Source organism: Suillus subaureus (genome assembly GCF_016647635.1).
Source record: "Suillus subaureus strain MN1 chromosome Unknown BJ212scaffold_19, whole genome shotgun sequence".
In the NCBI taxonomy this organism is placed as follows: Eukaryota; Fungi; Basidiomycota; class Agaricomycetes; order Boletales; family Suillaceae; genus Suillus; species Suillus subaureus.
In genome coordinates, this window is record NW_024538575.1 from 139,595 (window position 1) to 159,203 (window position 19,609).

Genomic DNA, 19,609 nt, shown 5'->3' on the forward strand with positions numbered 1-19,609 from the left:
AAGCCTTGTGGCATACTCGGTACGGTGGCGTGCAGCCTCGTAACCGCAATCCCACAAGTTCAACTTGGTATCTCCCGTAGTCGTATCTTGAAAGAGTCGTTCTAACTCGAGGCTCTTCATATTATTCAACATGAAGAAGGTCCTTAGTCTCCTTCCTCTAGCCCTTGTCATACCAGCAATCCTCGCAGCGCCAGCCGAGGACACACAAGTCGTTCTTGGTGGGACTAGCCATGTTCAGAGCGGTCTCTTCCCCCTACCGGATGCCGAGAGTGTGCATCAATGGTTTGAAAATGGGAAGGAGTTCATCAAGCAACACGGCTTAACCTGTAAGTCCGTATACCTGATCCGGTTTATCCTCTTACTGAAATAAACGTCACAGATGAGCTGGTTCAGCACCCTCATTTCAGTGATTATAAGCTCAGGGTCACGGAGCCCAAGCTTTGTGACCCTTCGGTGAAACAGTACTCCGGTTACCTTGATATTACCGATGATAAGCACCTGTTCTTCTGGTAAGTGATGCCATCTTTTTCTTTTGTCATTTTAAATTTTCGATCTTGATTGTTTTCAGGTTCTTTGAGTCACGCACCTCTCCCGAAGATGCGCCCCTTGTAATGTGGCTTAACGGCGGCCCAGGATGTAGCTCGTCTACTGGCCTTCTGTTCGAGCTTGGTCCCTGTAACATCGCCGACGAAGGCGCCAACACGACGTTTAACCCCCACAGCTGGAATACTCACGCGAACATCATCTTCCTTGACCAACCTATTAACGTTGGATATTCGTACTCTGAAGATGGCAGTACCGTCGACTCGAGTCCTGTTGCTGGAAAGGATGTTTATGCCTTCATGGAACTCTTCCTCAGCCGCTTCCCCGAGTACTCTTCTCAACCTTTCCATCTCGCCGCCGAGAGTTATGGTGGCACCTATGTTCCGAACATTGCAAATGTCATCTACACCGAGAATCAACAGCTTCCTCTTTCGCCCGATGCTAGACTTATCAAGATCAACCTCGCCTCTGTTATGATAGGCAATGGAATGACCGACAACTACGTCCAAATGGCATCGATACCCGACTATCTCTGCGAAGGACCGTACCCGATCTATGATGACCCCGATGGTGCACAATGCGCTGCCTTGAGGACCAAAGTGCCTACCTGCCAGAGGCTGATTCAATCTTGTCGTAGTTTTAACTCTCGCTTAACCTGCGTACCTGCTGCATTGTATTGCAACTCTCAGCTTTACGCTCCCATCCAACGTATGTGCCGTTGTTACGAGATCTAATCACACCTGAATTCGCCCTTCAGAGTCCGGCCTCAACCCTTACGATGCGCGTATTAAATGCGATCGTGAGAAAGATGGTCCTCTATGCTACCGTCAGATGGGTTGGATTGAGACTTATATGAACGATCCTGAGGTCAAAGCTGCTCTTGGTGTGAATCCGCAGCGCGATTTCGAGTCCTGTAACATGGCTGTCAATCAGGCGTTTATGCTTCAGGGTGACTCGATGCATAATACACCGCTATTACTGACAGATATGATCAATGATGGCGTCAGGCTCTTGATCTATGCTGGTAATGCGGGTGAGGCTAAACCTTCTATTGTGGCCGCGCATTTCTGATGCCATTCTCAGATATGATGTGCAATTACATGGTATATATGTCATCATTCAGGTTTGTTTTTCATAAGCTCACGTATAATTCAGGGAAACGAACGCTGGGTTGAGCAACTTGACACTATCTTCTCGGAGGAGTTCTCTACCGCTGCGACTGAGCAGTGGGTAACAATACGTTCTGGAAAGGTCGCTGGTACTGTCCGGTCTGCCGGTGGCGGTGGTTCTGGCGCTGGAAACGTAACCTTCGTTACCGTTTACGAATCTGGGTCAGGAAACCCATACCTTAATTTGTGTCTCGATAATTAACCATTTATCTTTTTCAGGCACATGGTTCCTTATGACCAACCTGAAGCCGCCTTGGTGAGTGATAGAATCCAAGTGTCCAGGTTTGTTCGCTCATACCATACATAGGATATGATGACGAGGTGGATCTTGGACATCCCGCTCACGCTCGATATCACGGAGGCAGCGCCTCTCATGCCCTTCGGAGGAATATAAATCGAACGTCCATCTCAGACAACCTAAGGCGCCTTGTATTATTAGATAATGGGCCTTACTTATCGCACTCATGTGCACTTGACACTAGAGCCCAATTGGGCTGTTGCGACTTTCTCACTGCATCACCGTGACACGTTGTATCGAATGTTCGTCTAGAACGTCATTTCAATTGATTCAACCTGCTCCTCATGTTTCGGTTATGAGAACCAACCCCTGCTTTCAACACGTACAGACTCGAACAACCCTCGATAGACCTCCGAGGGTGCTTCGCTGCGCCCAAGTCCAGATACGAAGTTAGTTGCATCTTCACAAACCAAATTTAGCAGGGATCTGTGCTAGCTGTGAAACATCCTTGCTGATTGCTGTGGGCGCCTCCGAAGTCTATATATCTTTTGAACACACGGTATAGCCGCAGCAGTTCCACTCCTTGTCCTATCGCTCGCCTGTCATGTTAACTCAGTCACAAAATGTGGCTCTTACGCCGCTTGACTTCAGCAACTACCAGAATGCTCTTCTCGACGTTCTATGGAGCGAACTCACGGAGAGCGCAGTAGAGCCAATGCAAGCGCCGGTACCATACTTGATCAATTTCGCAGAAGACTGCTTGCTTTGCGCCATTGTAATGTTGAGAAGGCATTACGTGGACCAAGCATCCGGCGATTTCGTCCCTTTAGAGCAAGAAAAATCATATGAAGAGGAACCAATTGGCCTCGTGTATGTCACCGCTGCCCCCGCACAGAATGCAGCGCAGGAAGCCAATGTCGGGATCATCATCTCTGAATGCTATCAACGCAAGGGCTTCGCTCGCGAAGCCGTGGAGCTTGCGCTGAAATGGGCATTCGAAGATCTCAAGTTCCATCGCATTCAAGCAGCGTTCATGAATAACGCCCAGAAAGATCGTGCAATGCGGCTTTTCGTGGGACAGGGTTTCATGCACGAAGGTACTCGGCGGCGTTCGGTGTTTCAACCGGAGAGAGGGGGTGTGGTTGGTGTCTGGAAAGATGTCACATACCTTGCAATGCTTGATACGGAGTGGGCGCTTAGGGATGTGTTGAAGCGCAAGGGCACAGTACCAACCTTGTGGGATGAAATGTTCGCGCGACACGCAAGGGAGAGAGAGGAGATGGTGAAATGGGACGAGAAGCATAATAGGATCAGGAAGGTGTCGAGCACGGAAACCTTGCGCGATAGGGAAACTCCGCACCAACCTGACCGCACAATCATTGACTCATGGCCTTCAGATATGTCGTCTTCCTCGTGCCAATCCTCCTCTTATGGTTCGGTGCCGCCTTCGCCAAACCCTGGCGCTGCAGATATCTCCACAGCTATACGAGAATATCTTGATTTCAGGGAGAGCCCCACGAGATGGAGCCCATTGCCAGATCTAGACGATGTCTCGCGACAGTCTTCGCCTTCCCCCTATGATTTTTACATCCCTTCGACACCAATCCCTGTTCCACCTCGTTCACCTTCAGTTCCTTCGAGCGTCTCTGAATTTGAATCTGAGGATGAGAGCGACGTAGCGCCTTCATTGCAAGCGCTACGCAGAATCCCTACCTCAGGCAGTCAGCTATCGTGGACCCAGCGCCCCCTGATCCCTATCAGTCGGCCCGGGAGTGCCAGTGGAAGTTCAGATTCAAATTCAGATTCAGGGTCCTGGTCTGACGCGTCTGCGTGTGACGACGCCGGCGGCACGGATGGCAGTGACTGGGATATGATGTCTGAGCCCGAGCGATCCTCTTGAGCGTCGCACTGCTACATACTATCTGACATCTGATAATTTTGCTTTCGAATCATGTACAAACCTAGCACAAGTGTTTCCCAGTCTGACATGGATATCCCTGATCAATCATTTGTACAACTCTCGTATTTACAAATCGCATTACCTGCCAATGATGTTCTGCTGGCCAGTCCATCATTTTATATTCCCTGTTTCTCGAGTCTTCCCTGGGACTGAACGTTGACTTCTGTCAGATGTTGATCTTAAGATTATCCCGGATCACTCTTCTCTTCAGTACTCGCGAGGCCCCGCAAAAAACAACAAAGACTTCACTTTTTATTACATGATTTGGATCAAACCGCGCACACCTGTCAGTACAAGAAACCCCCAACAACTTGACAACAATTCCCGAGACTGCAACATATTGAGGAGTAATCTTAATCTCAACAAAATCATTCGTCTTTCCCTCTTCAAGAATTCGACCAGGACTCTTGCGTAGTATCTTACAGCTCTATGATGACTCTCTGCAGGAGCCATTCCACAAACTTCACGTCAGATAGGACGATGGTAACCTTCACCTGGCCCATCGAGATGTTCGTCTTGTCGCATTTCTGCCTGCGATATTCCGTGAACGTGCCTCTCCACAAGACGGATAATTGGCTGTCTTGCTCTCCCTTGCCAAAACGCAACACGAAACCCATTGTTTGTCATGAGGCCCCAAAAGTTTGCTGTGTGGCCATTTTCGCGTCCTGTCCTGTGAATATCAATTAGCACAGTCGCGTGGAAGAGCTCCGAAGCAAGCACGAACCTATTTCTCCCCCAATTTCTATCAAGTGCTCATGAGTAACTGGTGTGTCTTGGTTGTCGGCCACAATAGTGAAATCTGTGACACTGATTTGGCCGATCCATCGTGTAGAGGCAGATACGATCGCGTTCGTCAAATGCGACTCTGTACACGTTGATCCATGCGCCAAATCAAGTGAGCCACTGCCTCGGCGAGCATCTCAGCTACTAAGCCACAAATCAATCATATCGTAACTCACTCTCGCCTATGAAGGTGATTGATGACGGGTAATCCGTCATCTGGCGCAAAACCTTTGACGGTGACCACATCGCCAATGCGGTATATCCACAAGCCATCATAGCTTGTGGAGATACCGCATTGGTGCGTGTCGTCAAGACGGGTTCATAATACCCTCCAGTCACAAGCTCCCACTGCAGCAAAGATGAGCAGATAAAGCTGGGATGCAGTGAACGGTTCTTATGGCGGACAATACACGCTCCGAAGACTCGTTGGAATGCACGTCCAGATACTCGGTGACCCCATCTACGGGTACCACCTTGAAGTCGGTGTTAGGGTCGCCGTTGAAATGTGGTATGGAGATACAACATTCTGAACTGCCATAACAAGGAGACTGCATGGTAACAGAACGCCCGAGGACGTGAGTGACCTTGCGTCGCTGACCGTCAGTTGAGTAGTAGACTTTCCACAATTGACGTGCCTTTGGAACAGATGCAGCAGCGGGATCTCTAGTGATCCTAATGAGCTTTGTCGAGTCATGCCACACACGGACTGCCCAGCCCTGGATTCCAGGAGGCCCAATTTCGCGAAGTTCGGCAGCACGAAGAGGGTTTGGAGTAAAATGTTTCTGAGAGAAATCATGAACTGAATGAAATTTAACAATTAACACAAATATGACCTCCAAGGATTCTCGCACATGGTCCATGTTTTCCATGTCCGAGATAATCCCTTTCTCGATGCAGTCGATGAGTGGAGGCCACTCATCCTCTATGTATTGCAAAAAATTGATGAATACACTGGCGAAGAGAAATCGAATGGTTGTGACCCGACTGTCTGCGAGTGCAAATAGCGTATTCAGAATGAAGAAAGCGCGATAGCTCTTCACCAAGGAAATCGCGTATGGATCAGGTTTTGCCGGAACTGAAAATTGCTTGGAGATCAACATGCACATGCGAAAGCAGAGCGATGAGCTTACCCCATAAATAAATTATGTCCTTGTCGTGCTTGACGTGCCAGTCCATTTGGATTCGCAGAAATTCGACTGTCACCGAACAGACCGGCAACATCTTGGAGCTACGATCGCCTTCATAATACATGTTCAGGGCTCGCCAAAGACCTAAAGAGGATGGTGATAGGGCACTACCCTCTGAGTGGGGAAGCGACAGATACAGAGGGTGATGCGACATGTGCGGGGAAGGTCGATATATTGGAAATGTCTTTGCTGATTTGCCAGATGTCAGGCTGGACACGGCTAAGCAGTAGGGAAGTCCTAGGGTGAACAAGTTCTTTACGTCAGACTCGTTGCAATGGGTCGCAAAAAACTTTGCTATGTACGGCCTGTAAGGATCGTAGTTTGTGGTGGGAATGAATTCTCGGAAGCTGCGCAGAAATTCTGCATCATCGTTCGAATTTCTCTGCGCAATAGCCTCGCGGAATTTTTCCAACTCGGGAGCATGCTGAGCAAACTGAGATGCGGGATTTGGCTGTATAAAGCTGAGCAGGGCTTGGTCCATGAGCTCCTCGAGCCGCTGAGAGAGTTCGGTGGACAACGAATTCAACAGGTCCATGTCAGGACGAGACATTAGTTTAATGTGGTATGGGGTTGGATTGCGACATTATATAGGCTTGCATGACCTGATCAGGTCAGCCTGCAACATGTCTTGTGGGCCCCTCAGGGCCTACTACGTACTTCTTAGGGTCTTTCGCACTGTGCTGGCACCTGGGAATATTAAAAGAGGTCACTGTGTATGTACTTACCTGAGGATATGGCAGTAGTACCAAATGTAGATGTCATGATATCTCTTCTGTAACTCAGCTTTCAATATCATGTACATCACGTCATATTGGATCACTCATCTACACCTATACATAACCCCCCCCCTGCGTATAGCAAACAAATGGCTCAAGTGTAAAGCCGTTAGGTGTGCTGCGCTTCCTAGTAGAGCTGTGAGTATTCAAGTTCATATGGAAACCCCCGCAGGATCAAGCCCGTGATCTGCGGTGATTCTACCTGTCGTTGTCTTTACTTGGGGGTGAATATACTCGGACGCAGCATTCGCAAAAGGTGGCTTACGCGCGAAACATTAATGGGGTTGATAGTGGATAGCAAAGCTGCAAGGGAATGTAGTCTTCCGTGAGGTCGTTAAACTGTGAAAGAAGGAAGACGGTCAAAAACTTACTAATGACATTGAATTGCACTGTGTCCATGGTGATCCGCGAGTGTCGCTATATATACTCTGGGATTAGTGCAGATTGACGACACGTTGAGTAGGAAACAAAGATCGAATGTAAAAGAGATAGAACAATCACGCACAAATTGCACATGATGTTCTAATAGATAGACGCAGTCAATATGATGAACCTTTACTCCGTGAGTTAAGCGAAGGATTTCACGTGTGCACGCCTAAATGGGAGGGAGAGTTAAACAGGAGGGCCGTAAACACCTGTTGGATGTGCAACATCGACGCATTCCCGTTTCGTCCTTTCATTTCGGCCTCTATACCATAGCTTATAGTATCATTGTTTCTCGTTGTTTGTACCTCAGCGGTTCTCTTCCAGACGCTGAGGTATGTTCTATGTCTAGTCTGCACGCCGGCTCTTACTTATCGTATTTCGTCTGTAGACTTGTTCTACAGGTACTAGCATCAGTAAAACCTCAACTTACTTATGTCGTGGAATTTAAATTTACGAAATCCACCTTGGCAAGGTGAATTTGGTCGATTAAATCGACTTAGTATTGGTCTATGTTTTGGGACTCTGTTGTTCTCAGACTAAGTCAAAATATTCAAACTAATATTTTCGAAACAAGGAACAAGCTATCACAGATGGACTGAGGCAAACGCAAACAACAAAACTGACTAAGTGTTCTTTTTGGGCAATAAACTTTCAAGTTTATTCAACTGAAACTCACCTCTGTCCTGCAGGAAAACCAAGGACAAGCATGAGCTAAGGACACCCAAAAGGAAGGAGCACAACGATGCATCCAGCGAATGCTTGACCCCAAGAAGAAAGGAGTGAAGTGACTCACCAACTAAATCAATGCATGACAGGCATTGCATAATGAGTGAATGGTTCCAGCACAGGTGTGTCCTGAAGATATGGAGCCATCACAACTGCATATTGATGCAGGTATGAAATGAATGAATCGCCACTCCATCTCCCCATAGACTTCACAGTGTTGAATGGGACACTTTGCAGAAGATACTCAAGTGTCCCACCAATTCTAATACCATGTCCTTTCAATCCAGTGACACCAATGGACGTAGATGCATGGTCCAGCCAACATAGGAATTCAGATCTGGTCAAAGGTTGCTGACCATTCTTGTGCTTCCAGCTGAAGAGGGCATCAGAAGGAAGAAGAGAGTTGACCTGGAGATGATTGGACAAGGCTGACAGTGGGTCAAGGGACCCATGCTGTCATGCAAAATAGATATCCTTGCCTGTGGAGGACATCTTAGTGCAAGGCAGATGCAATACTGTTACCTTTGCACTGTGATGGTCTTGGGTATAATGAATGTCCGAAACCTTAACATGGATGGAAGGGTCAAATGTGCCCAATGAACGCACAGTGACTTCACTGAGGCATGCGAGGGAGAAAAAGGAGGTCATGAGACATGCATAAACTGTGGCATCTAGGGGCTGTGCAAGATCCAGGGTAGAATGGAGTTTGGCAATGATCTTGATGGTTAAAGGGTCCCATTTGGGCCGCTTTGAAGTAGGTAGAGCCAGACGTGCAGTGCCTGTCAAGGCCGCAGAGATTTGAGCATAGTCCACGCACCAATCTAGGCCATGGAGGAAATGCCAAGCATGTACTCCATACAAATAGTTCTCCAGCGTCTTCCCAGAATATAACCCAGCACAATTTGTGATGAAGGCAAGCAATAAGACAGAGGACGCAGGGCCCCACTGACCCTCAGGGATGTTACAGACATCGCAGAAAACATGGAACACTAGCAGACCACAACCATAGGTCTTGCGTGTGCTGGAGGCCAAGGAGTGACCTATAACTGTCAGAATGTGGTTGAGATCTGCATCTGAGAGAGGGATGGTTTCCCCATTTATCAGTGAGCATGAATGATGGTGCAATGGATGCCATAGGTGCAAACGATCCTGTGCTAGACAGTGTGGGTGAAGAGGGGAGGCAAGAGGGGTGAGCACAGGGTGGTAGCAACATGCTTGAGTGGTGGGGGAGGTACCCATTAGGAGAATAGGTGGCTGCATGAATTGCAATGTTTCAGTCCCACCAATGCTCATGGAGGCCTGACATGTTGTCATTGAGCCTACGCTATGCTGGCCTGTCACCCAATACATCAAGGTCTGTATCCTGTTGGGGATCAATGGAGGGGAAGGAGATGGGAATATTGGTGGAAGCAGGACAGGCATCAACAAGGAAACGCTGGAGGTCGGCAGGGAGGTCAATGGGAGGTAGGAGCAAGCTGTGGGGGGGGGAAATGGCCTCATGAAGGAGCATCTGCAGGGTTGTCCCTACTAGCAATGTAAGAGAGATGGAAGGAGGAACCACTACCCAGAGGTGCGAGTACAGAGAGTACTCACCTGAAAATGCAATTTGTTGCCCAGTTTTGACTGTGGCCATTCCTCCATCCCTCAACAATGCTGATGTTGTCACAGTGGATGCAGAGGTGCACTCCTGCAGGGGGAATCCCAAGGCGCAAGATGCAGCAAATGAGGAGCTCAAAACCAACAGCTTCCACCCATCCAATGTCATGTGTGCCATTGAGTGTTCGCCATCCTGGTAAGAGAGTCCATACATGCCAATGCCCATGCACAATAACTGTGACTCCGATACCAGAGCTGGCATTGGAGTAGCCATGGGCATCAATGATCAGGAAGACATGGGGTATCTCCTGGTGAAGTGAGGGACTGGACAATTGTTTTGTCCACCAGGTGAGGTCATTGTCGAGGTGTTTAACTGAATGGTAGGGCACGAAAGGATGATACAGTGGCTCAAAAAACTGTCCACATGTTTTTGCATTTTTTACTATTTACAATATTGTGTGAGAATACATAAAGACCTCAGTGACATGCTAATACCATATTGTAGTGCTGCTTCAGGGCTTTGGATTGAGCACCACATCGTGAGAATCAGAGGAGATATGGTGGAGATACAAGGCTTACAAAATCATGACTCATGCGGACAGTTTTTTGAGCACATATTAAAACTATATAAATCATCATTTATGACACCATAACAATCATGCCACCATTAAATAAATTATAAAGTGGTGTCAGTATGTCATTTTAAAACCATATCTAACTATACAAACCAAAAATTTCCATATGTCATGGTTATATTCACTATGAAAGCCACCCCCCCTGCTCAAAGGGATAATATCCTCTCTCTTTCCTATTCTGGCCTCTCTGCTTGTCAAATTTCCTCTAGAACTGGAGTATCCAAGTCCACTGTGGCCAAGTTCATCAAAGAAAGTCACACAGACAAGGAAAACTTCTGTGAAGGGTGTCCATCCAAGCTCACCTCTACTGATAGGAGGGCTATTATTCAACATATCACTACAGGAAAGGCTGATAATGCTGTCCAGGTCACCTATTACATCAATTCCACCATCACATTCCCTGTCTCTTCACACACTGTGAGAGGCATTCTCAAGACAGCTCATCTCAGGTCAGTAACAAGGAAGAAAAGGCTCTCCTCTCTATCACACATAAACAGAGATGACTAACCTTTGCCTTAGCCCATCAGAATTGGATTACATGGACTGGAAGCATGTTATATGATCATATAAGACCACAATAAATAGGATTGGGTCAGATGGCAAGGTATATATGTGAAAAAAGAAGGGTGCTAGTCCTCTCTGCATATGTGTGATAGAGAGGAGAGCCTTTTCTTCCTTGTTACTGACCTGAGATGAGCTGTCTTGAGAATGCCTCTCACAGTGTGTGAAGAGACAGGGAATGTGATGGTGGAATTGATGTAATAGGTGACCTGGACAGCATTATCAGCCTTTCCTGTAGTGATATGTTGAATAATAGCCCTCCTATCAGTAGAGGTGAGCTTGGATGGACACCCTTCACAGAAGTTTTCCTTGTCTGTGTGACTTTCTTTGATGAACTTGGCCACAGTGGACTTGGATACTCCAGTTCTAGAGGAAATTTGACAAGCAGAGAGGCCAGAATAGGAAAGAGAGAGGATATTATCCCTTTGAGCAGGGGGGGTGGCTTTCATAGTGAATATAACCATGACATATGGAAATTTTTGGTTTGTATAGTTAGATATGGTTTTAAAATGACATACTGACACCACTTTATAATTTATTTAATGGTGGCATGATTGTTATGGTGTCATAAATGATGATTTATATAGTTTTAATATGTGCTCAAAAAACTGTCCGCATGAGTCATGATTTTGTAAGCCTTGTATCTCCACCATATCTCCTCTGATTCTCACGATGTGGTGCTCAATCCAAAGCCCTGAAGCAGCACTACAATATGGTATTAGCATGTCACTGAGGTCTTTATGTATTCTCACACAATATTGTAAATAGTAAAAAATGCAAAAACATGTGGACAGTTTTTTGAGCCACTGTAAGAGGTGATGCCAAGCATGGCTTCAAGGCAGGTGAGATAGGCTCATCCAGCTGGAAGGACGAGACAGGTGTGGAGAAGTTTACCATATAGTTTTCACATGTCCAAGAGGACATGAGTGGGTTGAACAAGCCATGTGGAGATGGCTGCAAGGTACTTCTCCTTTTTAGACTCTGTGAGCCCCACTGTGAGTCGCGGCAGGTCCCATATGAGGCCAATAAACAAGATGAGGAAAGCAAAGAGAGCATCCTTGGAAAGTTCCCAAGGGAGTGGAGGTATGGTCAATGTCACTGAAGCTGCTACTGAAACCCACATCATCAATGCCTCGAGCAGATGTATGCTTGAGGTCCAATATGGGAAAACAGCAATCCTCACTGAATGTCTCCATGGAACTATTGTCCAATATATTGCCCACAAACCACAGGCAACCACCAGTTTTTTGGACAGGATGGCGATGAAGCCGATTGTGCAAGTTTTTCCAATGGGTATTATAGCTAGAGAGATGAGTGCAAGGTAAATGAAAAAACAAGTGGTCATCCACCCATTTTGTGAGAGGCCCAAGGCCAGCAGCATGCATGAGATATGTGTCCACACAAAATTCATCATCATCCATACATACGACTGCAGCAGCCCACTGAGAACAATGTAAGGGAATTGTGCGATAAGCCTCTGCAACATCATGAGTAGCACCCTGAGAACCAGGAGGAAGACTGTGAATGATACAACAAATTGTGTCAAAAGTGCCCCAAGTGCAGGCAAAATCATCAGAATTGATGGTTGAATTAATGGAGGGCTGAGGGTAACGAGGGGAAGGAGAGGTGGGAAAAGAGAAGTTTTGAATAATGTGAAATTTGCCAGGTTTGCCTGTTTTAGGAATGATAGACACTGGTGAGGTCTGGAACTTGCCAAGCAAAGAAGATAACTGGGAGCAAGAGAAAGGACCAATGTAACATCCCATGTGAAATTCCTGAGCAAGAATACGGCTGAAAGCATCACAGTAAATGGAAAGCAAGGAGTGATTTGAAGGGATCTGAGATATGGAAATGATAGGAAGATGGAGATTAAAACTGGTGCAAAAACCATCGCAAATGTCATGATACTGAGACCAAAGACCATGATGGACAAGGAGGGTCTCCCAGACTGCCACATTATAGGGACAGATTGCTGTCTGTCATCTGAGCTCAAGGGCAGTTCTGAGCACTGTGGGTGAGTGAGAGACAGCCAGAACAAAGGTGTCGCTCGTTGTGTGAGCGAGTCATGCATCCCCGCCCACGTTACCAATCAACACACAGTGGTTTGTCATTGGAGCATAGGAGTAGCTGCTTGTGGAGCCATTTGCTGACAACTTTGCATGAGTTGTCCCAGATGTGATCTGCAACACACTCAATGAAGGAGTGATGGTTGCACCCAAGACAAATGGCACACATGGCTGGAGAGTGCTGACTGTGTGCGCCATTGGAAAAACCCACAGAGCTGCTGGGGTTGGTGGAAGTTGTGGGTGCTGGGGAACGCCTGGATGGAGAACCAGAATGTTTCCATGTGGCATGGGAGTGATGAGAGCTCAAATTGCCAGAGGTATGGCAACCATGCCGATTGGTAAAAGCACCATGGGAGTCTGCGAGCAATGCATGAGAGTCCAGGCTGTGAAAACGCTGGGAAAATCAATCCAGAAGGATCAATCATAGATGTACCCCACAAAACGCAACACAGAGACACAAGGTCAAATGCACAACATGCAAATGATAACACCAAACACACAACACACAACCCACAACCCACAATGCACAACCCACAATGCACAACCCACAACCCACAACCCAAGATGCACAATTCCACTGATGGAAGTATGAATAGGTACCGAGATTAAAGAAAAGGACTATCAGAAAGCAATGCAAAGTTTGTGATTAGAGACACACCTTTAAATCAAACTCTAAATTTGCACAAGTATGCTCTGTGTGATAGAGGCAGTCAAAGCAATGTGACAACTCTGCCTCATTGAGGATGGATATGTTCCACGCCCCTTGAGGCAGAGGAATGGCTTGGTGCCAGGCACGACACTGTTCTTCCTGGTAAGTCAGGAGAGCACACTGTTCTAAAACATCATCAGAGGTCCAGTAGCTGTGCAGCATCAAGGCACCAAAGAAATTTGCAAGCATGGTAGCACAAGGAGCTGTCCATCCCCTCTGCTCAAGCAAGTCGATGTAGCATGGAACAGCTCTAGAAAAATCAAGAGGTTGCAGAAGATGATCAGCGATAACACCAGTAGACAGACAAGCAGTGCTGGCTGTAGTCCAGACAGTGGAGCCATCTGTACCGACTGTTGGGACCATGCTGTCATCATCCACTGATTTGAAGTCCAGCTGAGCATCGGCAATACCTTTATTAGTCCAGTAGTATAGTTCAATAAACTGAGCTTTGTCGAGTTTGCACAATGCGAAGTTGGAGACAATGAAAGTTTCAGCAGCACAAGACAGGTGAGGGCGGTCAGGGATGGGGATGTGGTGAATGCGATTTTTCTTTCGATCTTCATCAAGGAGAACTGCATCCTGCAAATCCTGGGTGATGCAACATTGGGCTTCTGCTTCAGCAAGTAACCACTTGCACTCTGTGGTCTCATGAGCAGCAACATCCAGCTGTAGTTGCCATTGAAGTTTGTATGCCATGTTAGTGGCGGTCCAGATGGTGCGCAGGATGGTAGCGGCCTGAGCATCATCAACAGAGGCACTGAGGAGAGGAAGACAACTGTCTTGAAGACTCAGAGAAGTAAAATCTGGGCACTGTTCAAGGTTGGGATCAGTAGTGAGTAAATGCATACTGAGCACAAAGAGCAAGCAGAATAGATTTTGAGATTCAATTGAAAGAATTGAGGAGTAGTCAGACAATGAACAGATGATACTCTAGTCCTCATGCTGAGCTGTTGGTAGCGAGGAGGAAACCAATTGCTTCAACATTACTCAGTCCCTACATAGACTGCATTTTGCACACGCGTTTGTGCCTCTCGCTTATGTAAAATTTTAGTGTGGTATGTTATAATCGTTACTAATATGTACCATATATGGTATTACCCAGGTGTGAGATTACGAGAAAATGAACCGTCATAGCCTGTTTTGGATGCCGGCGGGAAGTCACGTGACGTATCGGAGGGGGGATGAGCTAGATGAGCTTCGCAACACGGTTGGCAACTACCCACAGTGTATGGCGGTCGATGAACCTCCTTCATACATGGGGATGAGGACGGACTCCGAAAGGATTTTCTAGAGATCGGGTGGAATGTACACACTGGATCCCCATCCGCGCAGATGTTGCTACGAGCCAGGAAGACAATCCCACGAAGCGGATTCGTGGTCCCATCGATTTCAAGCTGGCAAATACCAACCATCCGTCAGTCGAAATTCAGTTAAGATATCACGATTTGTGTAACTACACGCAAGTGCGGAAAGGTAAGAAAAGGAACCGGTCATTTTACTCTGGCCCTCTTCGACGATTCGAGCTGGCTTGTACAATATCTCACAACTCCATGATAACTTTCTGCAGGAGCCATTCCTTAAACGATGGGTCGGATAAGACGATGGGAACCTTCACCTGGCCCATCGAGACGTTTGACTTGTCACATTTCTACCTGCGATATTCTGTGAACGTGCCTCTCTCCACGAGCCGGATGGTTGGCTTTCTTGCTCTCCCTTGCCAAAAAGCCATATGATACTCATCGTTCGTCATGAGATCCTCAAAAGTTTGTTGTGTGGCCATTTTCGCGTCCTTGCCTGTGAATATCAATTAGCGCAGTCGCGTGGAAGACTACGAAGCCAGTACAAACCTATCCCCCCTCCAATTTCTACCAAGTACCCATAAGTAACTGGTGTGTCTCGATCATCGGCCACAACAGTGAAATCTATGATTTGGCCGATCCATCGTGTAGAGGCAGATACGATCGCGTTCGTCAATTGCGACTCTGTACACGTTGATCCATACGCCAGCCCAAGTGAGCCACTGCCTCGGCGGAAAATTCAGCTGATAAACCTGGAATCGATGAAATCACAACTCACTCTCGCCTATGAAGATAATTAATGACGGGTAATCCGTCATCTGGCGCAAAACCTTTAACGGTGACCACATCGCCAATGCGGTATCTCCACAAGCCATTGCGGTATCTCCACAAGCCATTGCGTGTCGTCAAGACGGGCTCGTAATGGCCTCCAGTCACAAGTTCCCACTGCGGCAGAGATGAGCGGACAAAGCTGGGATGTAGTCAACATATCTTACGGCGGACAATACACGCTCCGAAGGCTCGTTGGAATGCACATCCAGATACTCGGTGACCCCATCTACGGGTACCACCTTGAAGTCGGTGTTAGGGTTGCCGTTGAAATATGGTACGGCGATATAACACTCTGAGCTGCCATAACAAGGAGCCTCTATTGCAACAGAAGGCCCGAGGACATGAGTAACCTTGCGTCGCTGACCGTCAGTTGAGTAGTAGACCTTCGACAATTGACGTGCCTTCGGAACAGATGCAGCAGCGGGACCTCCAGTGATCCCAATGAAACCTTTTCAAGTCAGGCCACACACGGGCTGCCCAACCCCGGATTCCAGGAGGCCCAATTTCGCGAAGTTCGGCAGCACGAAGAGGGTTTGGAGTAAAATGTTTCTGCGAGAAACCGTGAGCTGAATGAAATTTAACAATCAAGCGTAAATATGACCTCTAAAGGTTCTCGCAGATAGTTTAAGTTTTCTGTGTCCGGGATAATTCCTTTCTCGATGCAGTCGATGAGTAGGGTCCACTCATCCTCTATGTATTGCAAAAAATTGACGAATACACTGGCAAAGAGGAACCGAATGGTTGTGACCCGACGGTTTGCAAGTGCAAATAGCGTATTGAGGATGAAGAAAGCGCGATAGCTCTTCACCAAGGAAATCGCGTATGGACCATTTTTTCCCGGAACTGAAAGTTGCCCGGAGATCAACATGCACATGCGAAAGCAGGGCGATGAGCTTACCCCATAAATCAATTCTGTCCCTGTCGTGCTCGACGTGCCAGTTCATTTGCATTCGCAGAAACCCGACTGTTACCGAGCACACTGGCAACACCTTGGAGCTATGGCCGTCCTCGAAATCAATCTTCAGGGCTTGCCCAAAACCCAAAGAAGATGGTGATAAGGTGCTACCCTCTGAGTGGCGGAGCGACAAATATAAAGGATGATGCAAAAGGTGCAGTGCAGGTCGATATATCGGGAATGTTTTTGGTGCTTTTCCAGATGTCGTGCTGGACACGGCTAAGCAGTAGGGCAGCCCTGGGGCGAACAGGTTTTTTACGTCAGAGGATTTGCAAGGGGTGACAAAAAACTTGGCCATGAACGGCTTGTAAGGATCGTAGTTTGTGGTGGGAGCGAATTCTCGGAAGCTGCGCAGAAATTCTGTATCATCGTTCGAATTTCTCTGCGCAATAGCCTCCCGGAATTTTTCTAACCCGGAAGCATGTTGAGCAAACTGAGACACAGAATTTGGCCGTATAAACCCAAGCAGGGCTTGATTTAGGACATCTTTGAGCCGCTGGGAGAGTTCAGTGGACAAAGAGTGCAGGAGATTTGTGTCGGGACGAGACATTGTTAAGATATGGTGCGCGGTTGGATCGTGACATTATATAGCGCGAGTGGCCTAGCGTTGATTGTATAGCCTAAAGATATTAAACCTAAAGGGAAGGGAAGACGATGGTGCTCAGTACTCATATCATTGTGCGTCAGACACCCTTCCAGCCGACTTCTCATGATCCGTGGCCCCGGCTCTGAAAATAAGATAATGGAGTAAGTGGTACTAAGTACATCAAGTTGCCTGAGAATGTTCCCTGGCAGGTCCCTTCATCGGCACCAAATGTGCCAATGAGATTATGATCTCCCCTATGCATCTTTGTAAATAACATCAGAAATAGTCACCTCTAGCCTGAGCTCGCTAGTGATACGTATAGTATTCAAATCGGATTACTCATCGAAGGATCAAAGTCAGAATTGAGAAAACGGTGGTTTTCTAGTTTGTGCGTGGTTGTCAGCGGTCAACGAAACCCATAAGAGAGCTTCTTGTAGTCGCAAGGGAAGCTACTGAAAGTTATGAATGGGTCTATAATGATAGAATCAATGAATCATTTTTCGCACAACAACACAATGCCACATTATATACCTTCATTCCACGTCATATCCATGAGAGAGATACACCTGTTGCACGTCTCAAAATTACGGAAAAAAAAACGAGAAAACATGGTAATACCAAGAGTGGAACACCTAAAATTCCCCATTTGTAATGTGTGCTTCACACTGTATAGCTATTTAGCTATTCAAAATGGTCGTGTTATAACATGGCGGACATGTCAGGTGCTCGGTCCAGTTTTATTTAAATTGGAGAAGTGCAGTAGGAGTACTAGTGATGATAGTACATGAGACAAGTATTGGTGTCCGACCCGAAAGTTCGCAAGTCTATTTCAGACTACATACGGTGGTTCACAACCTTTATCCCCTCCATCTCCTAATACTTCCGTACTCACCTATATGAATCAACACGCTGAAAAAGTCCTCATGATGGTCCCTGTTTCAGCCGACCTGCCTGGAGATCGTGTGGGTAGAAAGTGAGAGTATATCATCTTCAACAAACAATTTGCACCATGATGCGTGATCCCTCCTGTTGTTTGCGTCTTTCGCTGGTGCGTTTCGGAAGCTGAGAGAAACTCTGAAACCACACACAATCAGAGGGCGCGACAACCAAAGAAGGGTCTGTCCCCGAAAATGAAACCTCTCGTCTCCTGCGCTCCTTTATATATTGTCGTACCAAGCGTTCCGTCTAGGCCAACATCTCGTCAGCCAATGTCAATGTCTACTAGCTGGTGTCTGCGTCACAGCAGTTGGTAACGTCCTAGCCACCTTCCGTGGTTAACGTTCACCTGAATCACCTCCAGTCGCTCGTTTCGACAGCTATCAACTTTTTTTACCACTCCAGCTTGTCTAAAGCTTTGCCTTCTAGTGCTTGCGTCAGCTCCTTCCCCTCACCTTTTCTGATCCTGACACGCCCAACTTGAAATACTACCTGCAATTTGGTGTGTCCTCGTATACACCAATATCGTTTGACACCGGGTGTCTGATCAAGAACGTATCAAAATTTACATTTAGGCGATAAGGAACCTTATCCTTAGCTCACTTGGCTTGGCTTATCTCCACAACTTACACCAAGATCAAGAACACCCTCAGCGTCAACAAACACGTGTTCATGATGGTTACAGGCGCTCAACCAGTGCTGCGTACCACCAGTCCTTATCTCTCTGTGCGCTCAGACTCTTCCTCATTCCACTGGCTTTGATTTTGGCTATAGCTCTCGCTGACTCATGTCAGAAATATCTAGTGCTGACGGCGCCGAGGACCAGCGTGTCCATACCAATGAGTAAGTGGCCGATTCCTGGCATCTGTCACTCATGTAACAGCAAGATAGGGAGAAGGAAAATGGCGGGCCTTCAGCGGACAAGTTCATAAATTGTCTCAGCGAGGCGACGAAGGTCCAGCCAACTCTGAACGAATTGTGAGTAAACAATAAGTCGAGCAATCGCAGCTGATGACACCCTACGTGCAGAGCGGATACTATGAAGAAAGTATTGGAAGTTCTCCAGCACTCGACGTTTGTGTCGAAGAGTGGCAAGGACGATCGATCTCGTTTCTGGGAGTTGTACGGACAAGTCGCAGAGGAACACGACAGCGACTTCCTCGAGCGGTACTTTAAAGACATGGATAGTATCTTGCTCTTCGTAGGTTTAGCGTGCTTGTTTTCGATCCATTTTGAGACTGATGTTTGATCAGTCTGGTCTTTTCTCCACTGTCAGCTCGTCTTTCATTGTCGCAATGGAGTCCAGTCTCAGTCCCGACCCCAGCAACACCACGAATGCCCTTCTCACCCAACTCGTGCAGATCGGATTCGGCAACTTCACTGCAGCAGGCTCCACGCCCGCAGACCCAGCATCTACGTGGTCGCCGCCTGCGTCAGTTGTGAGGATCCAAATGGTCGCATACGCAAGCTTATCTATGAGCTTGCTAGCAGCATTCGCGGCCGTACTAGGCAAACAGTGGCTCAGCTACTACAAGTCGAAGAGATATGGTCGCGGCTCACTGGAGCAACGAGGGCAGCAAAGACAGCTGATGTTTGACGGCCTCGCCACATGGTATTTCAACACTGTC

General features: G+C 47.3%; 6 protein-coding genes across 6 annotated transcripts; 3 read left to right on the forward strand and 3 right to left on the reverse strand.

Moving 5' to 3' along the window:
* Window positions 1-130: 130 nt before the first annotated feature.
* On the forward strand, window positions 131-2,330 carry BJ212DRAFT_1507138 (Alpha/Beta hydrolase protein; the record flags this gene model as incomplete). Its single annotated transcript, XM_041341623.1, has 8 exons — window positions 131-326; window positions 380-509; window positions 569-1,251; window positions 1,301-1,576; window positions 1,627-1,646; window positions 1,699-1,874; window positions 1,932-1,968; window positions 2,020-2,330. The coding sequence occupies 8 exons, from the start codon at window positions 131-133 to the stop codon at window positions 2,104-2,106; spliced, it is 1,605 nt and encodes a 534-aa protein (XP_041192179.1). The 3' UTR covers window positions 2,107-2,330.
* A 224-nt stretch (window positions 2,331-2,554) lies between these two features.
* BJ212DRAFT_1215922 (uncharacterized protein) lies at window positions 2,555-3,301 on the forward strand (the record flags this gene model as incomplete). Its single annotated transcript, XM_041329301.1, has 1 exon — window positions 2,555-3,301. A coding segment is annotated over one exon (747 nt), but the record flags the coding sequence as incomplete, so codon positions are not given.
* Window positions 3,302-4,876: 1,575 nt separating this feature from the next.
* Window positions 4,877-6,645, reverse strand: BJ212DRAFT_252753 (uncharacterized protein). Its single transcript, XM_041342747.1, has 3 exons — window positions 5,824-6,645; window positions 5,527-5,768; window positions 4,877-5,475 (listed from the first exon to the last, which is right to left on the reverse strand). Exons 1-3 carry the CDS (start codon window positions 6,428-6,430, stop codon window positions 5,029-5,031), a joined length of 1,296 nt encoding a protein of 431 aa, XP_041192181.1. The 5' UTR covers window positions 6,431-6,645; the 3' UTR covers window positions 4,877-5,028.
* Window positions 6,646-13,732: 7,087 nt separating this feature from the next.
* Window positions 13,733-14,221, reverse strand: BJ212DRAFT_1217848 (uncharacterized protein; the record flags this gene model as incomplete). Its single annotated transcript, XM_041329331.1, has 1 exon — window positions 13,733-14,221. A coding segment is annotated over one exon (489 nt), but the record flags the coding sequence as incomplete, so codon positions are not given.
* Window positions 14,222-15,023: 802 nt separating this feature from the next.
* On the reverse strand, window positions 15,024-17,009 carry BJ212DRAFT_1481583 (GH3 auxin-responsive promoter; the record flags this gene model as incomplete). The annotated part of the gene is made up of 7 exons (XM_041340283.1): window positions 15,024-15,169; window positions 15,223-15,395; window positions 15,452-15,618; window positions 15,669-15,952; window positions 15,987-16,053; window positions 16,106-16,347; window positions 16,403-17,009. The coding sequence occupies 7 exons, from the start codon at window positions 17,007-17,009 to the stop codon at window positions 15,024-15,026; spliced, it is 1,686 nt and encodes a 561-aa protein (XP_041192183.1).
* A 1,665-nt stretch (window positions 17,010-18,674) lies between these two features.
* On the forward strand, window positions 18,675-19,501 carry BJ212DRAFT_1431659 (uncharacterized protein; the record flags this gene model as incomplete). Its single annotated transcript, XM_041337694.1, has 4 exons — window positions 18,675-18,824; window positions 18,873-18,959; window positions 19,011-19,182; window positions 19,235-19,501. Coding segments are annotated over exons 1-4 (582 nt in total), but the record flags the coding sequence as incomplete, so codon positions are not given.
* Window positions 19,502-19,609: the final 108 nt, after the last annotated feature.